The following is a 13,971-nucleotide window of genomic DNA, read 5'->3' on the forward strand; positions in this document are numbered from 1 at the left end:
CAGTGTTGAGATATAATCTCTCCAACTAGTCCTGGGTCTTCCCTGAGGTCTCCTCCCCACTGGACGTGCCTGAAACACCTCCCAAGGAAGGCGCCCAGTGGGCATCCTTACCAGATACCCGAACCACCTCAGCTGACTCCTTTCTAAGTAAAGGAGCAGCGGCTCTAATCCGAGTTAGGGAGACGCCAGCCACCCTTCTGAGAAAACTCATCTCGGCCGCTTGTACCCGCGATCTCGTCCTTTCGGTCATCACCCAGCCCTCATGACCATAGATGAGGATAGGAACGAAGATCGACCGGTAGATCGAGAGCTTTGCCTTGCGGCTCAGCTCTCTTTTCGTCACAACGGTGCGGTAAAGCGAACGCAATACCGCCCCCGCTGCTCCGATTCTCCGGCCAATCTCACGCTCCATAGTACCCTCACTCGCGAACAAGACCCCGAGGTACTTGAACTCCTTCATTTGGGCACTCATTTCCTACCCGGAGTAAACAATCCGCTGATTTCTCCTAACATCTTTTGTCCGTAAATAAATTCATGCCCGTACGTAAAACACTAGCGACTCCTTCCGTAAATTTACGGAAGCACGGACACGAAAAACATACGTATGTGGAAACGAGGCAAAACACTAGCGACTCCTTCCGTAAATTTACGGAAGCACGGATACGAAAAACATACGTATGTGGAAATGCGTTGTCCGTATCAACAGCCCTCAGCTGTGCGAAAGCAGCGTCCCTAGCAACCGGACATCTTTGACATCGAGCCGATAAAATCTTCCTAATAACTATAAAACTAAAGATCAGACACAATCACTGACTAAAGATTATGCAAGTAAAAAGTATATTTCTCGCTAGAAATGTTATTAGAAACACGTTTAACGGTGATAACTGGATAGTTTGTTAGGTGAGCAGATAAACATTAAAATGAATACTTACACTTATGTCCCAAAATCCCACCGATCGTCCTCCAGATACTCTCCTTGTGATATATGTTGTGGTATAACTTGTTGGTCATGTCATATAACTCAACATGTTCACTGACAAGAACAACAAGTTGCTCCATCGGGAAAGACTTCTTGGTTTGGGTCGCCATTCTTGAATTTCCAACGTTTTTCCTAGTGACGTAGGTTCTCGTTCATTGGTCAGCTGTCAAAAAACTGCCTGACGTCGGGTGCTTTTTCTTGGCGAGTTGAATTTATCCCAACTTGAAAACCACCCCGAGCAGTGAAAAAAACCTGCTGGCAGCGGTGTTTTTAAAAGGACCCAGGATGTTTTTACAAAAACACCCTGTATCATAGGAATATAATGTAAAACATCCACCCGCACCTGAAAAAAAAACTGGGGGTGTTCACACAGGCAGTTTTTTCCGTATCTTTAATTTTTTACCAGCGACATCGAATCAACATCAGGCCAGTGGAACCCGACCGGCCTTTGTGACATCACCGCCTCTATATAAGTCCCCGCTCCTCAGTCCAGTCCTCACTCAGTGGTGATCAGAGAGCAACGACTGCCATATCAATAACCAGCGACAGTAACAAACTGCGATTTTTCCCACCATGGGGAAGAAGAGACAAATCAAGAGACAGGAGGGAGAGACCAGGAGACCCTGTGTGGGGACTCCTCGTCGCCCCCCGGAGAACAGCGTCCGGCACAGGTGAGGAAGGAGAGGACACGCACGCCGACCGCACACGCACACTTCGAGTCTGCAGACGCACATTTGTATTCTGTAAAAACTTGTGGTTGTACATGATTATATTAGGGTCCAACTGACTTTCTTTAAAGAAGTGCAGCAAACACACACCCACACACATACACTCACACACACAAACACACACACACACACACACACACACACCCACCCACACACACACACGATTGAACACATTTAATATCAGTGCTTTATAAAAAATATTTATATGATATATAAATACGTTTATGCATGTTTTTCTTGAACTTTTTCTATTGGAAAATACATCAAAATTATTGTTGTTTTTTTTGTCTTATATAGAGGAGCGTGGCCCCGTGATGTCAGAGGGCCACGGCGTTCCGCTGGCCAGAGGCGCCGCGGTGACGTCGTCACGGGGACGGAATGTTTGGGTATACATTCTTTTGGAAATGGCAAAAATATGCTGAAGCATAAATCAATAATTTTGATGTATTTTCCAATAGATAAGTGAAATCGCTGGTTATTGATATGGCAGTCGTTGCTCTCTGATCACCACTGAGGACTGGACTGAGGAGCGGGGACTTATATAGAGGCGGTGATGTCACAAAGGCCGGTCGGGTTCCGCTGGCCTGATGTTGATTCGATGTCACTGGCAACAGGATATTTTTGATTGCACTTTTTATAATATGCCTCAAATGGAAACCAGTGAAATAAGAATATTACTTTAATACAAAACGTTGACAAAAACACACTTGTGTTTACAAAGTCACCATTTGAAATTGGTTCTTCCAAGTCCTTAAGCTGTTTCCAAGTCCCAAACATTTGCATTAACACTCACAGGGGGGCCAAAAAACGACTAGTCAGGCTATTCGTTTTTCAACTGTATTGATACTAAAACACAAGTTTGACAGTGTCATTCTTGTAGATCAACTAGAGCACACACACACACACACACACACACACACACACACACACACACACACACACACACACACACACACACACACACACACACACACACACACACACACACACACACACACACACACACGCCCTGTCCATATCATGCGTGTTTATCACCTAGGCCCCGGTAGCTAAACCTTAAAGTAGTGTGCTAATGCAGTTTTTTTGCAGAACGTAATGGTTCATGGGGCATTGTTTCCTAAGTCATTGTTTCGTAATCTTACGGGTGTCGCTCTAGCACCCTTGAGCATTTCTCCAAAATGATATCAGCCATGTGCATGGAAAATCCATGCATCCATGCATTTATATGAAACCTTTATAAAACAGAGGGCAATGTACTGTCCATGGTAGCGAAGCAGTTGGGATATGCTGCAATGCATGTTAGGACCAATCATGAAAACTTATAAACAGTAGACTTTCATAAAACATATAGTTTAGTATGTTTAATCTGTTTTTGCCCTAACAAAATGTCTGCACGTAACAGCTGTCCAGCCTGTCCACTTATTCACCTAGAATGTATATGTGTGTTCTGCATGATATGGAAGGTTTCGGTTGATGCCATCTCACATGTAGAGTGCATAATTATATATTTTTAAAGAAAGAGATTTGATTTAGATAGGATAATGAGCTTAAAGGAGACATATTATGGTGTTTTCCCAACAAGTAAACGGGATATGAGTTTCAGAAAACATGTTTTTTAAGCTGTTTGCTGGAAATAGCTTTTAGGATAAAAAATCTTGCCTACCACTATTCCCCTCTGTTTCAGTCCCTTCAGAATGCACTGTTTCTGGTGTCTGTAGCTTTAATCCAAATGCCCATTGACCAATGAGCTGTCAGAGTGAACCACAGCATGGAGGAGAAGGGATTGTTGGCGGTTGAAGACTCCCGGAGCTCTATATCTATATAATATAATAATAATAATAATAATAATATTATATAGTTATTTATATAATATTATAGCTAATATCACGGCGAAAAGCAATGTGTGCCTAGGATGATATTATGAATTATAACGACTGCCTCTGACGTCTCTGGTACTTCCACAACAACTAAAGACTCGAAGTGGGGTTATCTCGGCCCTGGTTGAGAAGAATTGGGTGAAGGAACTTTGGCCTTGTCTCTCTGAAGTCCATATTGAACAGTGACATGGAGGAGAAAGGGATTGTACTCCCGGAGCTGAGCTGCCGGACTGCCACCGAGCTCCCCCTGCCGGAGCTGCCGGACTGCCGCTGAAACTCAGCCTGGCCGGAGCTGCTGGACTGCCACGAGCTCCCCCCGCTGGAACTGCCGGACTGCCGCCAGAGCTTCGGCGCCAGTCCGGCAGCTCCGCCGGACTCCCTGCCAGGCAGTCACATGGCAAACAAGCAAATTAGACATCTATTTTTGCATGGAATATCCCTGCTTCTGAAATGCGAGAACATCTCGGCCCAGGGCTCTTCCGCTGGTCCACAAAATCTTAGCTATGCTCTAATTGGAGGGGGGTGGGGAAGTGGGAGGTTATATTCAAATGTGCCCCCTTCCTACGTAGGAGGGGAGCCGAAACTGACTCGCTCATTCATACAAACTTTTTTCAAAGTTTGTATGCGTGTGGGAGCACCAGAGACCCAAAACAACGCCCCAAATCCCAGGAAAAGTGTAGCTTTCATAATATGTCTCCTTTAAGATTTTGCTAAGACTAACAATAGAAGACCTTAGAATATATCGATTGCTACTTAGCTTCTAGCTCGGAAGAAACCGCCATGACGAACGATATCAAACTTACGTTAATGGTGTGATCCAGATGCCTCGGACACCAGCCTTCCGAGTTGCAGTTATTGCGTTCCTGTTCGTCTTTGTCATTGTGTCAGGAAATTGGCTAGTCGTTGTTTATTGTTGGCTACATTAGCCTCTTTTGCAAACCAGCCCGATAACAAACACAACTTTACATTGTATTGCACGCACAGCAAGACCGTGCAATGCATAAATTGGTGACCGGAATAAAGTAGCAATGTTATCAAGTTTGTAAGGGCATTTAAAAATGACATTAAAATGACTAACATGGTACAAATACAAAGAAAATAAATCTACACGGGCGCAGCCATTTTTGTTAAGAGCGTCATCACTGCTCTCGGTCTACTCTCAGAATGCCGAGAGATTAAGACAAAAAGGGGGCGTGCCTCCGAGAAATGCCGCAAGAAAGCTGGGAGATTTTGGGCTTCCGACTCTGAAGGTTGGCGTCCGAGGTCTCAGGATCACAGCATCACAAAGACGAACGGGAACGCTATAAGTGCTCCGAGACCGGAAATGACGCAACTCGGAAGGCTGGAGTCCGAGGCATTTGGATCACACCACATTTCCGCGAAACGACAACTTAAAGACAAATACTGCTTGCACTACTCACGCAGTTCCTTGGTGGTTCCTCCATGCCGTTGAACAATTACCGATAGCTGCTTCTTATTCTTTCGGCACGACTCACCTCTCTTTACCTTTCGGAAAATCAGATGCTACGGTGGAAATCCGCCCATCCCGCTGGAAATCCGCCCACAGGACCTCTCGGCAAATCAGATGCTACGGTGTAAAACCGCCCACAGGTGAAAATCTCCTGCTGATGTCCTGCAGAGACTCCTTACTCCCAGCGGTAAGGACAGACCGGCTGGGGCATGCACCGCCGTTAAAACAGTGGTGAATCGACGTGTAATGATTGTAGTAAATGCTTTTATATCTCTGAATGCCAATTTATTTCAGCTATTCAATGGAGCTATTCCTATTACATTATACATTCCCACTATGTACTTTTCCGTTCTAATTCACTATTCTGTCTGTTCTAGCGTGTTGCGGGTACTGGACTGGATGCCTGGACTCTCCTCATGGATAACCGGCCATAACCCCATCCCCATTTTAATATGATGTGCATGTATTTACCTGTATGTCAATTGTGGCACCCATTGCACTCCTGACCATCCCTGGAAGAAGGGATCCCCTACAACACGTTTCTTCTCAAGATTTCTTCCTTGCTGATTTCAAGGGAGTTTTTTCTTGCCCGTGTGGGGGCATGGGAAAAGGGTGGTGTCGCAAATATTTGGCCTGTTAAGCCCTTTGACTGTAATGGTGATTAAGGGCTATACAAATTAAATTGAATTGAATTATTTCATGCAGAGAGATAATCTTTTTCAACACCGATTTTTACAATGTGGTAGATTGTTTTTGCAAGATTGTCAAGCACAACCTTTTCTTTTCTGAAAATAAATGTAGAAAGTGGTCAAACAAAAATGTATCACTTTTGACCATGAGTTTTAAAATTGTGGAATCTTCAAAGTGCTTTATTCTAGTTTAGATGATGGTGAATTATTTCTTTTTTAAATAATAGACTAATATCCATGTATAATATCATAAGCTTAATTAGCTGACAGAATAAGATCCTTTTAAAATAAAAGTTTTGTTAACAATCTCAAATATTTCTCTCTCTCTCTCTCCCCCTCTGTCTCTCTGTCTCTCTCTGTGTCTCACTCTCCGTCTCTCTCTCTCTCGCTCTCTCTCTCTCGCTGCTGCACAGAGCACTGGTTCAGTGGAAAGATCAGAATCAAACGGCATGAAAGGAGCAAGAAGAACAGCTCTTTGAGGTAAAGGTAGAATGCACATTTGAACTTTCATTCAAAAGCCAAATGTTTTTGAATGAAAAAAAAAGATGTGCCCGAAGTTACTACTTTAAAACCTTGTTGATGATCAACATTTAGAAAACATGTTCTTTTAATTCAGCCTTGGGTGAAATCGAAGTGTTGTTAGGGGTTGAGGGTGCAGGCAGGCAGGTAGGACCCAGATGCAGACGGTTTAGCGAGAACAACACTTTATTTATGCCTAAAGGCTAAGGCAAGGAACCAGGGAACTCAGGTGACAACAGGGAACAGGGAACACGCAGGACGAACAACCACAATGATAGCACAAGGAACAAAGGAAAGACAAGGGCTTAAGTAACAAACACAACGAGGAACAGCTGAGACACATTAGGGGATGGAACAGTAATCAACACAGGAGGGAAACACACCAAAACACGACAGACTATGACAGTACCCCCCCCCCCTTAAGGGTCGACTCCCAGGCGACCCACGACAAGCAAAAAAAACGAAGAAAGTCAAACCCAAAACGGGTGGGTGGAGGGGCGCCAGGAGGGGGGAATCAAAAAAAAAAAAAAATGGACTGGGGCAGAGCGGAGGGACGTCAGGCGGGCGGCCAGAAAACTGCCCCAGGGCATGGCAGGGAGCCTCAGGCGGACGGCCTGGGGGGCAAGCAGAGGCAGAGTGAAGGCGGAACCCTTCAGGAGGCCGGCGGCAAGGACGATGAGGGCTCAGTCCCTCAGGAGGCCTGCAGCGGCAAGGAAACCCCTCTGAAGGCCAGCAGTGGCGAAGGCGGAAACCTTCAGTAGGCCGGCGAAGGCGAGGTAGAGGGCGGGTCCCCTCAGGAGGAAGGCGAGGTGGAGGGCGGGTCCCCTCTGGAGGAAGGAGAGGTAGAGGGCGGATCCCCTCTAGTGGAAGAGCAGGTAGAGGGCGGGTCCCCTCTGGTGGAAGGCCAGGTAGAGGGCGGGTCCTCTCTGTAGGAAGGCCAGGTAGAGGGCGGGTTCCCTCTGGAGGAAGGCCAGGTAGAGGGCGGACCCCCTCTGGAAGCCAAGGTAGAGGGCTGGTCCCCTCTGGAGGTAGGCGAGGTAGAGGGCGGACCCCCTGTGGAAGGCGGGACCCCTCAGGAAGGCAAGGTAGAGGGCTGGTCCCCTCTGGAGGCAGAGGGCGTGCCCCTTCCAAAAGGTTTGGAAGGCGGGACCCCTCTGGAAGGCCTTGAAGAGGAACCCCCCTCGGGACGGGGTGTAGGAGGGCCCCCACAGGCAGGAGCGGAGGGCGTGCCTCCCCTGGACGGTCTGGAGGGCGGGCCCCCTCCGGCAGAAGCAGAGGCCGGTCCCCCTCTGGAAGGAGCAGGGGGCGGACCCCCTCAGGCAGGAGCGGAGGGCGTGCCTCCCCTGGACGGTCTGGAGGGCGGGCCACCTCCGGCAGGAGCAGAGGGCGGACCTCCACAGGCAGGGGAAGAGGCCGGTCCCCCTCTGGAAGGCGAGGAGTGGGCTCAGGAACCGGACAGGGCTCGGGGACCGGAGTCAGTGCGGGAGCTGGAGTGCCAGGAGGAACCGGGTGGTACCCCAAACTCACCACCCCCACTCTGATTGTCCGCAAGGGAGGAGGCTGGTAACTAGGGACCGGGGGCAGAGGCTGGTAGCGGGGAACCGGGGGCAGAGGCTGAGAGCGGGGAACCGGGGGCCCCGCTCTCGACAGTAAATCTCAAGGTTCCCCGCTGGTAGCGGGGAACCGGGGGCAGAGGCTGAGAGTAGGAGCGTGGAGGCTTAGGCCGGTCACAAAAGTCCGGTGGCAGAGGCATGTAGCTCTCAGGCCAAAAGACTGTGGGGCTGAGCAGCTCCACTGCCCACTCGGGCAAGGCGTCCTCCAACTCGGGCCTTGTCGAGACAGCCCTGCGTGTACGTTTCAAGATAGCCTCCTGCTCCTTCTTGCTGGGAATGTTCTCCCAGAAATCCATTGCTTTGATTATGAACATCAATAAATCCTCCAACTCACGGCAAAATTGAGCGTCCGCTGGGTCCAATGTTGGTGCTATCATTCTGTTAGGGGTTGAGGGTGCAGGCAGGCAGGTAGGACCCAGATGCAGACGGTTTAGCGAGAACAACACTTTATTTATGCCTAAAGGCTAAGGCAAGGAACCAGGGAACACAATGAGGAACAGCTGAGACACATTAGGGGAGGGAACAGTAATCAACACAGGAGGGAAACACAACAAAACACTAGCCTGGATACCAGCCTGAACTCCGCCCACAAAATTTTTGGTCTGGGAGATTCAGTCTGGAATTGAGCTAGTTGGGAGGTATTCAAGGCCTCGAAAAAGTGATCTGACCAATCAAATTGTAAGGGCGGGCTTTATACGTTGATGGACAGATGATACACATTAACGTAATCAACCACGTCACCAAAGAGCGCTCAGTTCGAATTCTAAACTGAGAACTTGTTCGTACGTGCATGCACTTTTACTTTTTTTCTCAAAAATGCTGACCGTGTTGCCAATTTGTCCGTGTATCCTTAAATTCTTTTTACAAAACCGGCATAAATCGTTTATGTCCATCTTCTTTTTCTACTTCTTCGAACGTGCGCTCAGTTGAGTTAGTTTGAGAATAGCTGTGCGTCGCACAACATACGTCACATACTACGTTGCTCTGATTGGTTTTAGGTCTATCCAATTGAGCGAAGAGGCATTTTCCTTCCTGGTTCCGCCCTATAATCACAGCCCAATGGTTCGGTCTCAGACTCATATTCTGACTAGAATTATGAGTATGACATCGTCAGGCTACCAAAACACGACAGACCATGACAAGTGTAGTGTGTACTAAATGCATGTTGATGATGATACACTTCTTATAAGGGATAACTACATTGGCATCGGAGCCACCTTTTTAAATAAATCGCTGTTTCTTGTTTTCCGACGTGAGAACAAAGTGACTACCATCACCTTCTACTTCCGAAATTATCTCGAGTATGCGCAGAACTCAAAATCCAATTCCAATTCGATTGACTGTAAGAACGCATGCTCAATGCGACTATCAATCAAATAATAGGGATCTTATGGTGTTTTTGATGCCAGCATTCCGAGTTGCACTTTTGACGTAATTTCCAGTCTCGGAGCATTAATGCGTTCCCGTTTGTCTTTGTGCTTGTGTCATGAAATGGCTTGCCGTTATTAATTGTTAGCTACATTAGCCTCTTTAGCAAACCATCCCGAAAAGAAACAACACAACTTTACATTGTATTGCACTAACAGCAAGACCGTGCAATGCAACATTGCAACATTAAAATGACCACAGTGGTACAAATACAAAGAAAATATAATCTCTTCACAGGCGCAGCCATTTTTTTTGAGAGCATCATCACTGCTCGGTCTACTCTCAGAATTCCGAGAGATGAAGACAAAAAGGGGGCGTGCTTCCGGGAAATGCCGCAAGAAAGCTGGGAGATTTCTCGACTTCCGACTCGGAAGGCTAGCGTCCGAGGATTCAGGAACACACCATTACTCAGAGAAACCCAATTCGATTTGATTTCAGTTAGAAGGTGTATACATGAATCTTAATAATCCAATCATAGTTGGACTAACCCAATAATTCGATTTTCTTGAGTGTCATGTAAACACACTGACCGACAGCGTATGCTTTCACAATTGTAGCACTGCTGTTGTCAGAACTCATCCTTCTATCAAATCTGAAATCTATTTAAACAACAAATAGTGGGGTAACTTCTTGATTCTATAAATTCTAAATTTTCACTGCTTTTATATTTTGCATAAAGTGCTTCACCAACAATAACTGTAAATTAAAATAAATCCACTTTGTTACATAAGACCCTCCACCTTGGCATCACCTAGTCATTAACCATTAACTTGAAAGGATGTCAGTGGTTTTGTTCAGTGGCTTTATGTTGGGAATTGGAGAGAGAGAGAGAGAGAGAGAGAGAGAGAGAGAGAGAGAGAGAGAGAGAGAGAGAGAGAGACTAAAATTATGGATATGTACGTTGGACGGCTGTCTGGACGGGCTGTGTGTGTGTGTTTGCGTGTGCGGTTGTATGTGTTTGGGTGTGTGGTTAGGTGTGTGTGTGTGTATGTGTGTGTGTGGGGGTGGGGGTGTGTGTGTGTGCGTGTGTGTGTGTGTGTGCGTGTTGGTGCGTGCGTGCATTTCAGTCAGTACCCTGGGCTTTAAAGCAAGGCTAGCCTACTCAGGATTCTAAAGGTATTTTCTCATATCGATCATAAACTATTACTCAGCCAATGCTTCATGCTCACGGATCTATATCAACTGCCATGCTGCCTGATGGGTGTCATGCGCTCATCCCTTCTCATTACTGGTGCCTTCACCAGGAATGCCGTACCCGTACGCATAATTAACATGGAGATCAAAGTGGGTTCCCCGGCTTTCTTTGAAAATTATGTGACACGCCTGCAACCTTGTTGCGTGGGCACTGCAGCAAAGGGTAGAAGAGTCAGCCAAACTGCGTGTATGTGTTTCCGTGTGTGTGTCCCTGTGTGTGTCCGTTTGTGACCGTGTGTCCCTGTCCCTGTGTGTGTGTGTGTGTCCCTGTCCCTGTGTGTGTGTGTGTGTGTGTGTGTGTGTGTGTGTGTGTGTGTGTGTGTGTGTGTGTGTGTGTGTGTGTGTGTGTGTGTGTGTGTGTGTGTGTGTGTGTGTGTGTGTGTGTGTGTTTGTGTGTGCCTGTGTTTATGTGGATGTGATTTTAATCTGCATATTTTCGGATCAAGGCCGTAAGTACAAACACTAAACGCTGCTGACATCTCCCTTTTTGAACCAAGATACCTTGTACAGGATCGGGTTAGATTTGCTTCAAAAAGGCGTTACGAGTTTATTTATCTCTGTTATTTTCTTGGTATCAAAATGCTGCACTATATCATCCCTGTGGCTCTGTATAAGTCAATAAATGCAAAATCAACTCTCTGTTTTCAGGAGATAAGGCTACTTAAGATCTATGAAAATCCAAATCGTATAAATGTGGTTGCTGTAGTAGTCGCCAGTACCCCAGTGTTGCATACTGCTTCCTTCAGTAAACTCTCCATGACACTAAGAGCCACTGATGATACTGTATCATCATTATAGGGTTAGGGTATAGGGATATGCACATTCACCGAGCCAGCCAGTTCTTAGGCCTGGTGAATCAGAATCTGATAGTAAGTTGGGGAGAAGTTTGCACAAGGGTGGGGGTGAGTAGGGCCCCCACACATTTCTGTCCTTGCTCCTGCAGATTTCTCATTATTTTAAATGCTCATTGCTGACGAAGTATCAAATTGTAGATTATTAATTTTGAAAATAACAAAGTGGCTGCATATCCTCAAGGGTTACTGGGAATCGTCCTTGTTGTCCGGCACCAAAAGCATCCAGGTAATATTCTAATAATAATACAATATATGCTATGACTCAAAAATTGAGTCATAGCATACAGTCATTCATCACATTAAAAGCCAATTGATTTGATATATCAAGTCTTGGTCCAGCTTTGACACAACCTCACCAGCTACCTACTCCTTTGTCACTTTAATGGCTATAGCTACACTAGTTTGGACAGATTGGTCCATCAACATAAATCGGCTGCCTTAAAACGGAGAGAGCCAGAGAAGAGGCTCAGTGTAATCGCATTGTGTGTTCCATTCACCACATACTTCTCACCCTCCTCTTCCATGGATAACAACCTCAGCGTCCGTTCCAGTGTGGAAAACCCAACTGTCAATCCTCCCCCTGCTGCTGTTGCCCCCAGCGGGGCTGATCAGGGCCTGGCGGCGGCCTCGAACGCTGTGGAGTCCGATCAGACCGGCCCCACGGCACAGAGCTGTAAGCCCAGCAGAGGAACAGCAGCGGCGGAGCAGGGGTAGCGATGGAGGGGTGGAGGAGGAGGAGTGTGATAATGAGAGAGAGAGAGAGAGAGAGAGAGAGAGAGAGAGAGAGAGAGAGAGAGAGAGAGAGAGAGAGAGAGAGAGAGAGAGAGAGAGAGAGAGAGAGAGAGAGAGAGAGAGAGAGAGAGAGAGAGAGCTAGAGAGAGGATGATTCCCCAGCTAAAGGTCTTCCAGTGCTTGTGCTCTGGGTTTCACTGCCGACCGCCGTGTCTTCCCGACCTTACCTGGAGCTTGTTCACCATTATGTATTGGCTTATGAATGACAAGCCACGGCTACGGGTGTTGTGATTGCTGTTTATGTTTGAATGAAGTTACGTTTTGCATTGTGAGCAGTACCTGAATGAAAACAGTATTTGGCTCGCTGAGTTTAGAAGCCTTTATTCACTGGTGGTATACTGAGCCATTCTTTGATCAATGGAGCAGATGCAACGTGCACTGTTTTGTGTCTGAATAACCTTCAAGCTGCTCATTGTATATTGTTTTTACGCTTGCATGTTTGTGTGGCAAACTGTGTAATGAATGCATCTTGTTTGTGTAAATTAACTGTTATATACTAATGCATTTCAAGGTTTAGGGGCCCAAATAAGACTTCCTGTGCTGATACCCTGCTCACGCTACTGGTTGAAGGATAGGAAAATAAAGTACACTCATGGAATTACCTATTTTCAGTGTAATGTCTGCTGTGACATATTTCATAATATCAAAGGATGATATACGATTTTTCTAATGTTTACAAATATAGAGAATGAATGACGCAAGAAAAATGTATTCAGAACTTTGATGGATAGAAGGATAGATTATTGAGTGAGGTATCAGGTAAAGCAATCAGTATCCTACTTGTCACCAATGTGTTTCCAGGGGTAAAATAGAGGATTATCTGGGGTTCTCTCTCTCAATGGAATAGAAAAAGGATTTTGCTTCCTTCAAATTGCTGTGTTATATCAGTTAGTCTTGAATCTCGTCCTTATTGAATGATGACCATTTGATATGATTCATGATTCAATAGCTGAATCGCCTAGAAGAAGCCTATTAAGTTAAATTCAAGGTTCAGCCAAAACCATTATTTTAAATTTGCTAGTTAAGCATATCAAATATCACACATGTGGATCAAACATGGCAAAGGCTTTTGTTTTAAATCCAAAAAGTAAAATCGGTGGTCCACTGACCACATAAACGTGACTAGGTGAAGGCTGTTTCTCGTGTGGAGCGGGACGCTCCTCAACCTCCAAACTCCCCCCCCCCCCCCCCCTCCCGTGATATCGCCTCCCTCCTCAGTACCAGTGGCTCGCGCTGCCAGTCGCTGCTGCAGCTGGAGCTGGCTGTCTCTGGATTAACGGACCGTCCTGTTATTTCCTTCGCCTTTTTAAGATGGATACCGGGCGTCGTGGCTTATCCCCACTCGTGAACGTGCGTATTGGAGTACGTTATTCCAGTTACATATTTTGTATGAATACAAATTGAATCAAGTCTATTCTCGTGTTTTGTGGATGATCTTACTTTTAACTCTCTTCTTTTGGTGAATAGTTTTTGCAGCGATATATAAGTTATGGGTTGGTGCGACTTTGACGTTGATCTAATGAAATGAAAACAAAGGTAGGACCTACGCGACGATCTGCATTTGAGATGAGCGGATTTGAGAACCAGAGCCGAGCAAACCCTCATCACAGCGACTACGTGTGGCAATACGAGTACTACGACGACGAGGAACCGGTGTCTTTCGAGGGGCTTAGAGCCCACAGATGTAAGCTGGGTGACATTACCCTCATTCTAATGAACTTCAATCTTCTTCTCTTCTTCCAACGTTTTCTTCTATAATTTAAACATGAATGTAGCTGATTATCCGTTACAGGCATGGCAGGCTAATGTATCAAAGGCATTTTTTTC

General features: G+C 46.2%; 1 protein-coding gene across 1 annotated transcript in view; it reads left to right on the forward strand.

The window, feature by feature from the left end:
- Window positions 1–13,369: 13,369 nt before the first annotated feature.
- The window catches only part of LOC132449966 (melanocortin-2 receptor accessory protein 2A-like), a 4,285-nt gene continuing 3,683 nt past the window's right edge, over window positions 13,370–13,971 (forward strand). Inside the window, 2 exon segments of the mRNA XM_060041876.1 lie at window positions 13,370–13,506; window positions 13,681–13,828. Coding sequence (XP_059897859.1) covers window positions 13,456–13,506; window positions 13,681–13,828 — 199 coding nt within the window. The 5' untranslated portion in view covers window positions 13,370–13,455.

The sequence above is a fragment of the Gadus macrocephalus genome, chromosome 21 (assembly GCF_031168955.1).
Source record: "Gadus macrocephalus chromosome 21, ASM3116895v1".
In the NCBI taxonomy this organism is placed as follows: domain Eukaryota; kingdom Metazoa; phylum Chordata; class Actinopteri; order Gadiformes; family Gadidae; genus Gadus; species Gadus macrocephalus.